The following is an 18,300-nucleotide window of genomic DNA, read 5'->3' on the forward strand; positions in this document are numbered from 1 at the left end:
CTCCAATGACAAAGTATTTTAAAAAAAAAAAAAAAATTTTCTGTTCCTTTTCCCTCCAGGTCAGTCGCATCTTGTACAGTTTCTCTACAGCCTTTCGGCGTTCCTCACGGCCAGCAGACATCAGGGACACGGCGCTGTCCAGTCCACCTGACGGCAATCTCTACACCTTCACTGTGTCACTGGAGGTCAAGGAGGAGGATGGCAAGGGCAACTACGGGTACTTAGTCCACACATACAAATAGTACTTAAGAAGGTAGACACAAGCCTGAATTCAATGCTACAGATGTCCCCCCAAAGTTCTTTAAATAGTACAATGTTCCTATTCATTTAAAATTAGGTACCATTTTTTATATTATATGAGAAAATTACATAACAATATGTATTTAGCACCTTGTTATGGAAACGGAATAATAGTGCTACAGTGTAGTTCAGTGGTACGGCCGCACCATCATTCCATTTTGTTAGCAGAGCCCTGTAATACATGCAAATTATACACACACATAAACACATGGACTGTGTCTGTTTCTTATCTGCTTGGGACAGTTGGTATCACAGATCTGTTTGTAGTTGGAAAGGTTGAATGTGCAGCTGCAATACTTTTTTTCAATAGGTTTCCACTTTAAATGCAGCACAAGACCCGTATTACAGTAAATCCATGAAGAACAAGACAGAACAACTCTGAGCTCATAGAAGAAGCTATTAAATGAGATCAAACTTCATGAAACTTCCCTTTGTTATTATTAGTCATTATTGTTAGAGATTCAAAAGAGGCAATGTCTGTCATTTAATTTTAACCATTCAAAGCAAAATCGGACTTTGTCTGACTTTTCAATTGGCAGAGAACAATCCTTTAGCACCACACCAATAAAGCCTGCCAGTGCAAGTTCAAATTCTTCTTCGGACATACCTGGTGGTAGGACAGATCTGTCTTCTAATAAGCACACCAAGGAAGATACTGGACCCTAATTTCCTGGAGGTGCAATGTCCAGCACAACAACCAAATGAAGCAGTGCAAAGCCAGTTGCTGTATTTAGAACCCCGTCTGTTTCTGACGCAACATGCTGCCACTTTGGTGATTTTATCAACAAGAGCAAACTAAATACTTGTTGCAAACATCCTGCAATAACAGATTAATGCTTGAAATACAAATAATTTCAATTAAACACTCCGACCAAAATCGGCACAGAAAATAACATTTAATGTGGTTAAAGCAGGAAAGTCAGTAAATCAGTCGGTATTTATCTATAAATGAAGGTGGGTAATTCTTACAGTATCTGTTATCCACAGCTGCTTTGTACTATATGAGAAGCTTCTCCTTCAGTTCATTAAATCCCTGCAGCATCTGAAGGCAGCAGGAAAGATATGCTGATAAATCTGCAAGTGTAGCACCAGAGCGCAGTGCCATTACGCACGGTCGTTCACTGTGTTTACCGTCATTGAATTGCAAAGAACAACACCAGGCTGCTACAAAATAATCATACACACCTCTACACATATCAGACTGGTCGGTTATAACTTGATATTCTGCCTTTTCATGTGGGAGATGTACAGTAACCAGAGCTCATCATAGCCTCTTTTCCAACTTTCTTTTTAGCAAAAGAAATCTTATGTTTGATTCTTGAAACACATTGCAGTGCAAATGTTCTCGTGTAACATTAATTACTGAACTCTGTGACTGTTTGCTGAAATCCAGCCCTTTTGCACTTTGTGCTGCTGCACATACATGAACCAAAATAGCAGGTTAGCATGGCGACGCCCACACAGTCCGTGCGCCCAAGACCTACCACGCTGTGCTTGTGGTTGCACTTGTGTGGTTAAAATAGGCCTTCAGTGGTATATGCAACCAAACTCCAATGTGTTGCTGCAATATTACTGTAGCTGTCTATTATTGTTTATCTGTAAAGACAGTAAACCTTATTTGCACACTAATATAATTTTTCCATTTTCACAACCCATAATATCAACAGTTTTAGAGATGGATTTACATTTTCTTAATGTTATCTGTTCTCTGAAAAAAAAAAAGGCTCAATAGCAGAAAGCAGCAGAAAGTATGCTGTAATATATAATACACTCAGGGGAGGACTTGAGTGAAGACATTTCCTATTGCGTGTTTAACTTGGTTAGTCATGCTAAGGTAAGGAATATCTTTTTCAAGAGAACAAAACAAGGGGATTTAAATATACACTTGTCATCACATCAACCCATATTACAGTGCAATGATGCACAAAATGAAAATGCAGACAAATCTCTAGGTTTATATGTAATGCCCCCCGTCTTTCTTCCTCTCCACAGTCCAGTCCCTAAGGACAGAGATAAGTTCTACTTCAAGCTACGGCAGAGTGTCCAGAAGAAGGTCGTGGTTTCAGTTCAGCAGATCTGCAACAAGGAGCTGGGCATTGAGAGGTGAGGTTATCAGGCTCAGGTGTGTGTTTCAGATTCACCTGGTAGGTATTAACGCAGAAAGACACTTTGTTTTCCTCTCTAGTATCACTGTAAAAAGAGATGATGCACGACGCGGCCCTGGTGACCTTCCACTTGGATGTCTTTGTTGCAACATATCATCACAGGTGCTTTACTGTGTTTCTCACCTTTTTCAGGAGAAAGGCTGAACTGAATACAATTTGAAAAGGTTTTCCTTTTCAACTATCTTGGTGTTGTACCACCAGAGTTTTTAGGGCCGCTGTTTCACCAGGACGAATTAAAGAAGGTTATGATGTAGAGCTCAGAAACACTGCTCTAAACATGCTGGGTATGAATGAAGACAGCAAACAAAATCTATAGCCTTCATCATGGTAAATTATATTATGACTTTCCAGATGAAAGTATCAGACTGTTTGAACTGGCTTGCTTTCACAGGAATAGTACACAAACTAAGTGGTGAAAATACTGCAGACGGAAGGCAGCAAGAATAACTTCCTGCAGTCCCTCATTTTTATGTGCTTATATGCTCTAGCAGCATGGCAGCGCTAAAGAACTAGGTCATCTTCATCATCCCCCCCCTCCCCCCTTTTCTTCCTTACTCCCTTACCTCTTATTGCTATCAGAGGGAGACAGACACCTGCCCTATTCTTTATTTTTAGTGTCAGTTGCAAACCCCTATTGTGTTTAGAGCTGATCCTTTCTGAGGTGTTCAGCCAATGTTTGACAACACTTTATTTTATTAATATATTAATTCTTGCCATTGCCTGTATCTTAATGGTTAATTCTTCTTAAGAACTGTATGGGTTTTGCATGATGTATTGTGTTCATGAAGTACATTATGTTCTCATTTATCATTATCGCTAAGCAACTGAATGTCACTTTGGTTATAAAGAATGTAATTTACCGGAAATTCTTTCTATCCATGCTTATAAATCCTATTGAAATGTCACTAATGAGGATACTTGATGCTTATTTTGCAAACTCAATATGAGTTGGGTTAACTGTACATTTTGTACTTATTAGTTTGGTCAGTTTAGGGATCTCCACATTCCAGTTCCCTTTACCTCTCTACTATATTGACTCACTCTGCTGCAGTGGAATTGGTGATTATTGATTTGTGAGTGTACCTCCTGTGTCTCCCTTTATAGGTGTTTTGGGATGCTGCTGAGTCCAGGTCAGAAAGTTTGCAATAGCGACATGCATCTCCTAGACATGGTGAGTAGAACTCCGTTTGATTCACTGAGATACAGATTACAATATTTCATGATAGTTGGGAGTGGTGTACATGTCTTTTATTTGTGGTACTATGTGGAGAATTAGCCACTACACTGACCCACTAACCTTTTTAATTGGTCATTTAGAATTGAGTAAGGATATCTGAAGTTAATACACCTGTAGATTAAGAATAAACAGACTTTTCCTACCTGTTTCAAACTATCATTATATCTATTTATTTAAGTCATATTAAACATTTTACAAAAAGTGCATTGCAGTTTTGTAAAACTTTTTTTTTTACAAGAAGAACATAAGCCATGAATTAATACCTACACAGGAGTCGATGGGGAAGAGCTCTGATGGGAAGGCCTACGTGATCACAGGAACATGGAATCCCAACATGGCGGCCTTCCAACCACTGAATGAAGACACACCTAAAGGTGAGACCGAGTTATTTTCCTCATTAAGTGTACATATTGTCCAGCACAGGTTTGTACAGCCACAGTGTCATCAATATTCAGAGTAGCTTTGAAACATTGAAAGATTCTGTGTCACTGAGCAAAGCGAGCAAACTAGCAAATTTTGACTAGTTTTTCAACTCTGCATAAATTGAGTTGATGCTTTTGTGCATTCTGTTCAGCTACATTTATGTGTGTTATTCGTGTCCCTTGACACAGTGCATCATCACTGGTTGTTCACAAACATATGAAGTAGGAATTATTTCCATACGTTATTGACAATTTGACATGGAACTGCACATGGCTCAAGGTCACATCTGGGAATTATGCAGTGCTTGCATTGGAGCTTGGATGTGATAATTGCTTTCATCCATTATCTAGCGTAACATACAGTCTTGTACCTGGCCTTGTGACCCGTAGCTGGTCAAAGCTTGGCATGTTTTCGTACATTGAAGCGTGAACGCATTGTGCCAGGCAGCGGGGACAACAGAGCCGCGGATACTCACTCGTGTGAGATAATGAATTAAAAGCAGCTTTTGGGGATTATTCTTATCTAGATCTTATACTGAAGCTATGCAGGTTTTTGAGCTTAATACACTTTGCTGCGTAATGGCTCTTTATTTTGCATGATTGCTCTTAATACTGGTTGGTGATGGAAATGAGAACAGGGCTTTTTTTGTGACATCTGCATACATGTGCTGTTGGATGAAAAACCTGAAGGACATTAAACACTGGAAACTGTAGATTTATTCTGCTGCACATGCAAAGAATACATAATATAATGGAAGAGAAAGAGGAATTTATTGATTTGATCGTAACTGTTATCTGAATATTAAGATCTACAACCAGAATTGAATTTAAACATAAAAGAATAGGTACACAAAAAAATAAAATAATAATGTAGTGCTTCATTAGGGTTATAAAACAGACTTGCTGTCGTCCAAAATGTTTGTTCATAACAGGGAATGCTGTCCTATATTATATTATTTTCATTTACCTGTTTTTGAGAACTCAGTGCTCAGATAAGCATGTCGCAGGTGTGGCAGGTGCATGGTGTATACCCACCTTTGGGCTGGCGGATTTGCAGTATGCCTAAACTAAAAATAGCCACAGATGCGTATCAGAGCACATCTTGGCTGCAAGCAATCATACAGTTACAATTACTTAGTCTTTCATGTAATCTGTGGAGTTAACTGTGTAGAAGCCACAGTCTACCAATAAATCACCACACTAGTGGCTGAATCATCATGATGTACCTGAGATGAAATGATTGGATTTTATCGTCTTTAATGGGGAAGTATTAACATGTGTTCAGGCTGGATCCCACAGAGTAGTACACCAAGTGTGTCCAGGCCGAGAGCTTGCCTCACTGAATCCATTACAGCTAACAAATTAGACAACTTGGCAACTTGCTGACTCGAAGGCTCAGATAGTTTGACTTGAAGGTAGATGGCAGGACTGTCAAAGCAGTCTACCTCAGAGACGTCAGGCAGTGTAAAGACCGACTAACTGAAACACACACGCATCCACAGCATCTACTTGTAAATCTTCTCACATCCTTAGCAGCAGAGTGAAGTGGTTTGAGAGTTGATACACATACTCTGTGATTGTTATTATGCTACACAGCTCTGTCTAAATTATTGATAAGAGAGAAATCCCATTATAAAATTAGATTTTAAACAAGTTAATGTTTGTACATCGTGTTTCAGTGCTCTAGTTTTTCATACTGTTCAATAATGGTGACACAAATTCATATAATTATTTAATATATTAATTTATATTTGAAAGCACATATGAAATATTAATTTGTTATTATGGTGTCTAGTGAATATCTGATGAAAAATGGCTGGAAAAATGCAGCTTTACAAATTCTTTGTCCAAAATGGATTCATGTATTCTTTCTTGTTATAATCTGTACATAAATTACAATGCTACATCTATTATAACATATCTTTCTTTTACTCTACTACTCGCTCTCTTTACTTCTAAGGGACTGTTGGTTGGAAATTTGTTGTAACCTGAAGCTTCAAACATGTCCTTTCCCTCCAAATATTTCTCTCAACCAGCAGTTTGTGCTTGACATAATCGTTATTAATAATAGATACTTTTTGTACCTCCACAAGTTGATCAAAACAACAAAATCTTTCCATTGTGAAATAACTTCTCCGGACCCTCTGTCTCTTTTCCCGTTGTTCATTCCTCCTTTATAATTTAGATTATCCCCAGAATGGAGGCATTGAGTGATTAGTACATTTTTGGCTCTTTGCAGTCCTCGGCTGCACTATGAAAAAAAGTTGTTTAATCTTTAGAGCTCATCTAGTGGGACAAACATTTTCACTTACGAAATTGTTTTATATACTTTACTTGTGAATTTGGAGACATCATGGTTATGTCCTTATCCACTAGGGGGCGTGGCATCCCCACTGGATGCATGGTGTGAATTTCCTGCCTGCCAACAAAACTGTAGAAGCCAGTGGATCAGTTTATCCACATCATGTTACATAGACAGTTATATTTATAAATTTCTAAATTCATAGTAAAGCTGGATTGTGTTAGGGATCCATTGTATGTATTAAAATAGAAAGTAACCTCACCCTCATAAGTGGCGGTTGTGTTCCTTCCTACCAGTTTTACCAGTTTTATCATACCAGTTTTTGGCTGGTGGACATTTCAGAAGCTGGTTATATTTTGAATGCCCTGGGAGCTACAGTGGAATACTGTAGGGCTGTTTTTCATTTGTTCCTGATGCTATAATCAACCTTTATAATAGTGCTGACACTATTTAGATGGGCTTCACTGACTGGCTTTGTTGATTTAAAATTGGTGCAAATATAAAAATCCAGTCAAATATGAAACAAAATATTTAAAAAAATATCTAAAACAGTGAGCCTTATCAGTCACAGTAACTTTCTTTTTTCTTTCTTTTTCTCTGGTTTGTTCCAGATAAGCTGATCTACATGACGGTGGCAGTGGACCTGGTAGTGACTGAGGTGGTGGAGCCAGTTCGCTTCCTGCTGGAAGCTTTGGTCAGGGTTTATCCATCAAATGAACGTTTCTGGTACTTCAGCCGCAAGACCTTCAGTGAGACCTTCTACCTCAGACTCAGACAGGTATCCCTACTGTAACTACTACAACCCTCACAGAACATGCACACTATTTCATATTTTGTATGGTTCAAATATCTGTTTAAACCTAACATTTTTTGCCTTGGTTGGTGATTGGTTGCAGTGATTCCCCTAGGTTGACTGCTTTGGAGCGGGGGGGGGGGGGCATATGAAAAATTCAAGACATAGACTCATCAGCCAGACATTTCTCCGTTCCTTGTTAAAGAGCGGCTGAGATTGATACTAAAATGAGAATTGCTTGTCCACATTAAGTTAAGCTAAGGTGTTGTTGCTAACTTCGGGGCTAACCCCCTTCAATAGATGAGTATTTTCTTTGTTTTGAGAAGATGCAGCATTTATCAACTGACACGCAGCCTGTACTGTACATTTACTGCCAGATTGACAACTTAGTACTAAACTTTTCCTCTGCTCCGCTCGCGTTCACGTCATGTTTCTGCCGCTCGCGCAACTACACGCACACATTTACACACACATACACGCGCTGCCTTATTCCTTAACGGAGGTACGCTACTCTTGCACCTTTCACCTATATGTCCTTTGAAGAGCGAAGAGAGGGGAGATGACTAAAAAAATCCACAATAACGTAGGGTGTTATTGTGCTCGCACAGTGTGTGAGTGAAAATCATTAGTAGCTCGTTAATTTTAATGATTGTCTGAAATTTTAGCAGCGGCGCTCTTAATTTTGAATGAATATAGGGGAAACACTAGGTTGGTGGGTTTCTGGTTGGTTGTTTTGTTTCTCTGACAGTACTTATGTGACAGCGGGGTGGGAATGAGCCACAGACTGTAAAATGTTGGGGACTACCCACCAGCCAGTAGAAATGATTAAGCTTCTTTGATGAGTGCCAAAACACAGACTAAACAGTCTGATGCTATTGAGTTCCTATATCTAGATGCTATGTCTTGGATGATTCCGAGGCTATAACTAATGATTATTTTCATGATCCATTAATCTGCAGATTATTTTCTCAATTAATCAATTCATTGGTTAGTCTGTGAGCTGTCAGAGAATAGTGAAAAAAAACCTGTTATTATTTCCCACAGCTCCAGGAGATTTATTCAAATATATTGTTTTGTCTGACCAGCGGTCCAAATATGACATATGTGTCAAAGAAAAGATGCAAATCTTCACATTTGAGAGGCTAGAAACAATTAATTTTTGGCATTTTTGCTTGAAAAATAACTAAAAGGATTACTCGATTATCAAAATAGATGCCAATTAAGTTTCTGTCAATTGATTAATTAACTAATTGTTGCAGACTGATATCTTAACATCAATGTGGTTATGATTTGTTCATGTTCAAGTAAAAGAAATAAGACCTTTTTAATATTATTTCTCTATGCCACAGAGCCAGTCCATTCTGTCATGATTAACCCAAAGCATTTCTCACACATTCTCCATATTTTAGTAAAGACTTACGATAATCAAAATGTAAAAATGTAATGACATAAAAATGCTATCACTAGTTTAAATTTATAAGGTTATTCAAGTGAAGTTTATTGATATGGCCCAATATCACACATGTCTCAAAGGGCGTTACAGCCCACAACAGCAACAGTTTCCAGCTCAACCCAAGCTCTCCACAAAGCCCAGGGAAAAGTGGAGTGAGTGGATGAGCAGCTTGGAGAATGTGTGGAGTGGAGGAGGAGGTCAAAGCGGGCAGCTTGGAGGCGTGGTGGTCTGTCAGTGATCAGTCAAATGCTGTACCCAAGAGAGCTGGTTGTTGTAAGGGCTTAAGATGCGTTCTGAATTATGCAAATGTCTCATCCGATGACTTCCATTTCTCTCTTTCCAACTGTGCTTCTCCCACTTTTTCCTCCTATTTTAACCATCCTCCTCTCATTGTCAAGCTGATGCTGTTGTTGACGTTCAACATGTTATTCCCACCCCTCCCACAACACAATTTCTCTGTCTGATCTCTTTTGTATTGCAAAATGTAGGATTTAAGGATTTGTAGTGTTTGTAGGGGTATGCTCAAAACCTCCAACACACTTATCATATTTATCCTGTGAGCTGATGTCTGGCAGCCAAATAATTAGTAACAACAGTTCACCGGTGTGATGAGTTTTATTGATAGCAACAAATGAACTGTATCCCTCCTGTATCTTACCATGAATGTGTAATGGTAAACATCACACCCCTGAAATGTTAGACCTTTTGAGTTTCCTCCCAACTTGTCTGATTAAAATGTGCTGAGAAAGAAAGTGAAGAAAGCACATTCTGTTGCCTCCCACCAACACAAGGACACTCAGCCTGAGCAGTTGCTGCAGGTGCTTTAAGATAAAAAAAAAAAAAAATGCAGTCAAGCCATAAGCCTCTTCTCCCCTGTTAAAAAGCAGATCTCCTTTAGTAGACTGTGGGGAGCTGGCAAAGCAGTGGAGTGTGGGGAAGCTTTGGATTGTAGGGAGCTAATAAGAGGCTCTGTCTCATTATTGGCGTGTGGGTAATTAACAGCGGCGGTCTGACTCGTCCGCCTGATTGCCTCTCTAGTTATCTCCTCAGTAAATGGAAGAGTGTTGGACTGGTGCTGTGGTTAAGAGCTAATTAAAAGATAATATTGTGTGGTGGTTTTTGTGGAAGATGGCAATCAGAGGTGACACACACACATACACATATTTAAAATATGTAGTCTCATTGTCTTATTTTCCAAAAACTGTCATTAGCCAGCTGAAGTACCAGGGAATCATTATCGATGTCAACTTCTCAGAATGTTTTCTCCGTGTGCTTTACTGGGAAACAAACAAGGTGTAGGCTGTAGGTGAGATCATCTGTGTCAGGTTGATTTAGGCATTGAGTCCTGTCATGTTCACATCAAGACCAGATTCTGAGAGGTTTAAGACAAAGTTAAGTCCGCAATTGGGAAACTGTAATTACGTCTTTTCAAAAGCAATTATAAAGATTAAAGATCCCCTCCAGACCTGTTTTAAGATGCATATATAATGCTCTGCTTTGAATAAGAATTAGTGTCTGATACTAGTTTTTCCACAAAGGGTAAGTTAAATGATCTTGTTAAAATCCTTAAAATGACATCTACTCCTTCTCCCTCATTACAAATTCCAAAATGTATAAATATGCAAATATTTTTCATCTCAAAAGTTTAACTACTAGACACAAGATGCCTCCTATTTTACTGTAAAGTCCGTTCTCAGTGTTTGTGCACTGGAGGCTTAAAGTTTCCACATCACACTTGTGTAAGTTGCATACTGGACCACAGTTGGCTTCCAAACTATTTGTGATGTCACAAATTATGCTCGTAAGCCCATCCCTTTAAAATTAGGTTTTCAAAAAGCTCAGAGAAACTTTCCACTTTCAGCAGATGAATGTGAAAACAGCCTTATAGTGTCAAACTCTGCATATACAGTACACCATTCTGCACAGTGAAGCTCAAACATCCAACTGAAGAAACAAGAAGAAAAACATGTTTTTGAGTGGAGGTGAGCTTAAAGGACCAGTGGGTAAGATTTAGTGACATCTAGCGGTGAGGTTGCTGATTGCAACCAACTGAATAGCCCTCCCCTGATGCTCCCCTTCCAAGCGTGTAGGGGAACCTAAGGCGCTCTCTAGAACTGGTGTTTTGATTTGGCCGTTTATCCCTATGTAGAAATAAGGGGCTCATTCTAAGGTAATGAAAACAAAATGATTCTTATTTCCAGGTGATTAAACACTAATGAGAACATACTTCTACACACTGCACCTTTAAAGGAATTTCTTAAAGATCTGCAGTAATCGCAGATCTTTAATCTTTAATTGCAGATAATTGATTTAAAATTTGAGCTTAGCCTACATGTTTCTGCATGTCAACCCACTTTTTTTCCTGGTGCTTGAAAAAATGAACAAAATATCAATTATCAGTTTTCATGCTTTTAGATGAGCCCAAAAAAGCTTGAGACAACATCCAGAAGTTAATGGTACCAAACGCAGAGAGTGATATCAGTTTTTTTTTGAGAAATGCCATCATTATTTAAGTTACACAACAGGTGAATATTGCTTTTTAAGAGAGAAACAGTTCATGATGCTAAAACGGTCTGTGAATTATTTGTTAAGGCAGTACTGCTATTTTGTGAGTTGACATGGTATTCATCTCACAGAATAATATTTAGCAGAGAGAGTGGTTCTTTCTTCAGTGTCAACAAGAAATACTCTGACACTTTTTTCTTATTAAAAACCCACTAAAGTTGATACTGTGTCAGTACAGTGGACTTTTTTTGGCCTGAGTTTCTGTCACAATTTGATCAGTGTAAAAGATTTACCACTTACGGTTAACAATTCACAGAGGCCTTAGCAAAGCAAATGTGTTACCTAAGCCTCTCATCACTGACTTGAGATAGTCATTAGACGCCATGCGAGTTGGGGCAGATCAATGCAGCTCATTGATCCATTCTACTAGGTGGAGGAGGGAGGCAACAGCACTACAGTAATTGAATAGACCAGAAATAAACATCAGTAGCTTATGACACTCAAGGTCAAGTCAGCTGGTGTCTTTGTTCTCTTGTGCAATTCTTTAGTTTATCTTGATCTTTAAACTCATACTTTGATTTTTGTGATTATTTCAAGAAATACATTTGAATCAACTTAAACTTCAAATGTCTGAATTTGCCAATTTTTGATTATGCATGAAAATTACCCAATTGCACACATTTCATGACTGAAAAGGAGACAGGAAGAGAAAAACGTTATATTACTGTAAAGTGTTTCCCCTAGGGTGACTGCTTTGAGGTGGCGGGGTGGTCTCAGGGGGTGGGTGGGATGTGTGGACCAAAACTTGGGAGACTCAGCAGTTGGGGAAACAACAGATGTGACTTTTCTTTGTCATTTATTAACTGACACACTTTAGCCTATACTGCACATTTACTACCAGGTTGACAACTTACTGCTTATCTTTGCTACTGCTTGCACACGCTCAACAACTCCCTCGCTACGCACACACATTACACAACGTCCTATTCCTTAAAAGGAGCTAGACTACCAAGAGTTTCTCAGGCAATGACACAGAGGTTGACTCACGTTTCGGAAGAGTGCTGCACAGAGACGCCCCCAACCGCTATTGATTTCCGAATGAATGGATATTTTACATTATTTTTGGCATTAGAAAATACATTGCCGTACCTGTATGCTTCTTAAAAATAAAGAAATTCACAGATGATCGGCCAAGTCTTTTAACAACCTTTTGCTACAAAATATGTGCACATGAAACCATATTCAGTCAGTGAAAGTTGGAACTTGTAAGTTCATATTGTTCAATTTTCCTATATATCTTTACATTTTCTTACTCTTACTGTACTGTACATCATTTCACACCGGTCACTTAGCCTTGTCAGTTTGTATGAGCTTGTTTGTTGCAAGTGGCTGCCCCTGGCGTTCCTTTTTCACTCGTCTTTTTCACTTGATTGATGGCTTAATTTAGGGACTTGCCTGCAAACTCCTTGGAGCCCACCTCAGTTGGGTTGCAGCAGGCCTTCCACCCCTGATGGCGGTGCTCTTCCATTAGTTCCTCACACTGGTCTTTTACTTTTACTGTTGTCATCTCATGGGACTGTGAGCTCTAGCCTAGCCACTTTCTTGATCGATTCAGACAGTTGGTCGACGTCAGGTCTAAGGGTCCTCGTGCTGATAACCTTATTGAGATTGACCCTCAACTCTCAATCTGATACTGATACAATTGTACCTGTATAGTAGGTGATCTCTCTGGAGCTGGGACTGCTGTCTGTCCTGGAGAAATTAGAGGGGATGATTAGAAAAACTTGGTGCTAGGCATGAACTCTGGTGTTTATTTGGCAGCCATGATATTGTTTATATCCTTTAGGCTGCAAATAAACACTCTACCCTGACTTCTCACTGACTTTTTGCTGTGATTGAATCAATTAACTCATCATTGCCCATTTATTGAACATCTCGTGCTCTAAATGATGAAAAGTGTTTGTGATTTGTTGTTGGGGCTACCCTTTTGTTCAGATTTGGATTACAGTTTTTATCTGCTAACTAAAACAGAATATTATGTCAATATCTGTGAAAAAAAACCTTTTTAACATTTTCGATTTGTGAACCATGCAGTTGAATGAAAATTAAGTGTTAGAAATTGTATACTGCAGATACAGTATGTCAATAATTCTTTGATCAAAATAACATTTATATCCAGTTAAAACTCTACTGTATATTAGTATCATTAAGGTATTCTTTTTTTTTAAGATGAAAGAAGTTACATTTTATTTTTCTATAGCCTATAACTTGTTCTCAATTACATTCCCTGTGTGTTTGTGTGTGTGCGTGTGTGCGGATGCATACAGCAAGCACCAGAAAGGATGGGTCAGAGCGATGCTGTGTATGAGGTGGTGAGTCTTCAGAGGGAGGCAGAGAGAAGCAATGAAGGAAGAGGACGACTGGCCTCGCCCACTGAGGAAGAGGAGGCTGATGAAGGTATAGACAGCTCTCTCTCTTACTTTTCCCTCAGTTTTTGTTGTATTACCCTTTTGTTATTAGTAAGTATTGTACATAATCACCAATATGCCATAATGCAAAATTCTTTGCCTTTCAAACACCAGTTCTGTGTCTCTGTACATCTCAATGATAAGATGCCACAATTCTTCATCAAAAAGCCTGCCCCCCAAATACACACACACACACACACACACAAACACACACATGCACGCCACAACTCAACATAATTTGTCTTCCAAGTCTTGCTTGATTGAAAAATGCGCCCTCACATTGCGTAGTGCTGTACAAATCCCTCGCCGCCTTCAATATCAGAGAAAAACGAGACACTTCAGTGAACCTTCAGAGGCACAAAAAAGAAAAGAATTGCTTTACCACAAATAGCTTGTTGGAGGGAGCATTTGCTCAGCAGTCTTTTTTCTGGGTGGCATGAACGCCTCATCTAAATGAGATCATATGTCCAGATATTCAGTCTGAAATGGGGGTTTACCAACACACACAAACCCAGTGTTTTTTTTTTTTTTTTTGTAGCAAAGCCTAGTCACAAGAACACACGTGTACCATTCATTGGCTGACATGAATCAAGTGTGAAGTTTAATTTAGCTTTGGCACATAAACATTGGCAAGCATGTATGTGTGTGTGTGAGTGTGTTTGGATGTGTGTGTATATGTGAGTTGTGTGCAAGTGAATGTGGCAAGCCATCTGATAACAACAATGTAGATAGATTGTGAGGACCGAGTTTGAGTTTGTTTGTATATGTGTGAGAAAAGGGCATGTGTTCTGCGGTTTACAACAGATTTTGTGTGTATGTGTGTTACACTGTGCACAACAATGAGCTGCAGGCAGAATCTCAGGAGTTTTGGATAGCTATTTGTGTGATTGTATGCACACTTATGTATGTGCTTGTGTGAGTGGTTTGGTGTGGAACTCAGGCCAATCCTGTTAGGGCTTGTTGGCTTATAGCAGTGCAGCACTACGGTGTCAAACCACCATCTATTACACCCACACCCCACTTTTTGTTGAAATGAACAGCCTTCATCCAAAGTAACTCCAACAAACCAAAAATTAATGACCTTCCTAACCACCTAAATAGTGATAGTTGTTTAAATGTGTCAAAATAACAACAATATGAAATGAAACACAAAAATTATCATTTATTTTGTTCTAAATGTAGCTTTGGACCAATGCATAGGTGCAAACCAATCGTTTGGCACCAAACCAAGTTGCTTGAGATGTCAGTGCCCTGTAAGAGTCTTGATTAACACACTGAATCTGTTAATGAAAAAATTAATAAAATTGGGGGGGCTTTTTTATGCCTTTATTACCTTAGAGAGACGACAGGAAATGAGGGGAGAGAAAGGTGGGGAGTGACATTGCAACAAAAGTCCCCTGCCAGAACTGAACCATGGATATTGTGGTTATGTGGCATGTGCCTTAGCCAGTAGGTTAAATCCATTTAGTTTAAACATGACCAATTAGGGTGGATATTTTCCATCAATAATGGCAGCTCTGCCAGATGGATGGAGGCAAAACAGCTGTAACACTGTCAGTTGGACTCTAGTGGTTCCCAAACATGACCCAGTTTCAGCCCACTAATATAAAACAGGACTGGCATTTCCGCCTGACCACTGGCTCAGTAGTGCAGGTGTCGCAGATTAGGCCTAGCCACAATTCAGACTGCACGCTTCATGATACTAGTTTGAGTGAAGGCGCACATTTCTGTGCTCATTTAGTTGTTATGTGTGTGTGTGTCGGTGTGCGTACATCCCTGCATCACCATCCAACTTTCACATTGTGTGAAATATTGCTTCACAGCAGCTAAAATGAATTCAAATGTCAATCATCCCATACGCTGAAATATTTTAATTGTCAAAACAGACATGAAAAACAGTAGAAATCTACAAAATCACTGTATATTGGCAAATACAGAGAAGATGCCTTATTTAGTCCAACAAATGTGGAAGACATTTTAACAGTATACAAAAGCCTGCAGCTCCTGATATGAAAGCACAATGGTGGGATGTTGACCGCAGCCCAAAGTGATGCTTTTAATTTAACAAATTAAGTGCCATGATTTTCAAAATCTTGAGTAAAAACATGAACGCCTAAAATATATACCTTTTGACATTGTGAAGATCTGATGTAGCACTTGAGGCTGATCTACATCATATTCTGTTGCTTCACTGTATTCTTTTACTGCTGCACTGCCAGCAGTCTTACTTTTTTTCACCTTGAAGCCCAAAAATGTATTAACTGAGTGGGAGGCAGAAATTGTGTCTCCTGTGTCTAGCTGCTGACTCGCCCCAAAGTCACAAGTCAGCCGCCAAGGCCAGAGCTGACGGCTTTCAACTGGCACTGTGGGAGCCATTCACAGGGCTTTTTCTATAATGCCCCACTCCTCCCCCCAGAGCTGAAAATTGGAGGCGCTCAGGGCCGTGGAGCTGGAGGTCAACCTCATTGTGTACAGAAATGAATACACTCCCAGTGTAGATGCCACCGCTGCGAGCGCACACACACATTCAATTCATGCGGATGTTTTTTTTTTTTTTCTTCTTGGAAGCTTCAATGTAGAAAATGGGCCTGAAGCGGACATTCTTTTTTTTTTTTTTCCTTTGCTTTTCTTTTCACAGCATGCTTTGTGATTGTTGCTTATTGTGTTATTTATTACCTTTTCATACACACACACGTGCAAGCACAACACACACACACACACACACATATACTGTATGTTCCTGTGTCATATTCATCCATGCAAACTGGGATCATACTGTATACATGCATATATCTATACAGTTCCTCTATCTGCACAATTCAACACAATGAGACAGAAAGAGCTTGATTGATTCAGTAAATTGCTGTCAGATAATTGAGGTGTAGATAAAAAAAAAAGTGTTAAACATACTAAAGGAAATGAAAACAAAGGATATAATTAAAAGTACATTAAAACAAGGTAAAATATTAAACATATCGATGGTACTAGTAGGGAATTTCCTCTTGGCTTTAATGTAGACAAAACCAATCTACTAGTGGCTTCAACATCAGAGAGATCCTATTTGAAAGTAATCCTATAGTGAATGCACAGCCCCCTCTCCAGATTAAAAGGTAACGGTAATGTCCCTCGTCTTCACAGTTTCTTTCATCACCTGGTAAGTTGGCAGTGGCATTGGACTCATGCTTCCTTACCACGTGGTTCTAGCCAATCTGAGGACAGAGGCAGCAGCTTTGTGCTGGGTCTGAACCATTTGAAAGGGCTCATCAAGCATTTATAAAGACCTGAAAAGCTCCTGCTGAGGCTGCGAGGATGTATAGGAGCAGCAGTGCAATGAGCATAGTGGCTGCATGTTCTAGAAGAAAATGTCTTAATTCATTATTTAATGTCAAGGCCTTAGTAAAACCTTCAGTGGGAGTGAATGATGCCTGTTCACGCTTTTGTGCGCTGTTGCTGTTTTGGTTTTGTTATTGAGATATCAGTAAAGCTTAATGTCATGCCCTCAATGCCACCATTGTGCATTTTTCATGTTTATGTCAGTTGTGAAATGTCTATTTTATTCTCACTGGCATGAATAAGAGCTATAAAAATGTAGAATTTAGACTCCCTGAAAGACTGAAGACACCTGCTGTACTTCTTTTATGTAGGCCACCAGGATGCCATGATCAAGCAAGTTATAACATATTGTCATATTTTCATCTTGGTCATGTGATAGAATGGAAAAACAATGAGCCAAACTGGACTGACACCAGCAAATGTCTTGCAGTTGTGTAGTGTTTTTGTATTTTTTTTGTGGCAAAGGAAATTATTCAAGCTGAGCAAATCATAGTAATCGTTTTAATCGTCTCAACATTATACTGTAGTGAAATGTCTTTTGTCACAATGCTATGTTTGAATATCATCTGGTTAAATCGGCATCAAACATTACTTCTCATTGAGACAGAGAGGTTCCTTCTGTTTTGTTATAGATATAATACATAAATAATGTAGAAAAGGCTTTGTCTACATCCATTTTAATTTAGAAGGCCAGGGAAAAGATGCATTATAGGGTACAGATAAGTACCAGGACTAAGAAATATCATAAGTATGGACTGAGTGAGAGGATAGGGAGAGTTTCTTCTGTTTCTGCGTATCATATTTATGCAGTGCTGCAGCAGTATTTTTAAATGACATGTGTAATCAGTATACATGCTGGACATACTCTGTGACTCTGTGTGTGGACAGTGTGTTTGTTCCAGTGGGCGGCTTATGTGTGGGAATCAGTTCATCTCTCCAGCAGCAGAGCAGGCCAGACAGTCAATTAGTGCTTCTGCATCTAAACACAAGTGGTTTGCTGTGCTGATTGCCTCTTGTCTGCCTTGCGAACCGCCAGACAGAAGCACAGCAATAATGGAAAGTGTAGGCACTGCACTCTCCTTCCTCCATTTGACTGTGTGGCATCAATATTAACAGGTTTTAAAATTTGCAGCACATTTAAAAGTTCCCTCACATGGATTTTTATTCAGTTTGTGATACATTTACTGTACATTTATAGCTATGATAGCTCTCACATAACTGCTACTATGATCTTAAAGACTCAAATGTGACATTCATGAGGTTAAAATGCCTGGGACATCTCTCCAGTCAGCAGAACTAGTGCAGTGTCTTCAGACAAGCAA

The 18,300-nt window shown here is 39.2% G+C and overlaps 1 protein-coding gene across 2 annotated transcripts in view; it reads left to right on the forward strand.

The window, feature by feature from the left end:
* rabgap1l (RAB GTPase activating protein 1-like) overlaps window positions 1-18,300 on the forward strand; it is a 129,175-nt gene that overhangs the window by 12,399 nt on the left and 98,476 nt on the right. For both annotated transcript variants that reach the window (XR_010929238.1, XM_067596566.1), the window contains exons 6-11: window positions 60-217; window positions 2,293-2,403; window positions 3,570-3,636; window positions 3,974-4,076; window positions 7,038-7,204; window positions 13,505-13,634. Coding sequence is in view for 1 of the 2 variants with exons in the window: in XM_067596566.1 (XP_067452667.1) it covers window positions 60-217; window positions 2,293-2,403; window positions 3,570-3,636; window positions 3,974-4,076; window positions 7,038-7,204; window positions 13,505-13,634 (736 nt within the window). In the remaining variant the exon portion in view is untranslated. The remainder of the gene's footprint in view (window positions 1-59; window positions 218-2,292; window positions 2,404-3,569; window positions 3,637-3,973; window positions 4,077-7,037; window positions 7,205-13,504; window positions 13,635-18,300) is intronic.

The sequence above is a fragment of the Thunnus thynnus genome, chromosome 8 (assembly GCF_963924715.1).
Source record: "Thunnus thynnus chromosome 8, fThuThy2.1, whole genome shotgun sequence".
NCBI lineage: Eukaryota > Metazoa > Chordata > Actinopteri > Scombriformes > Scombridae > Thunnus > Thunnus thynnus.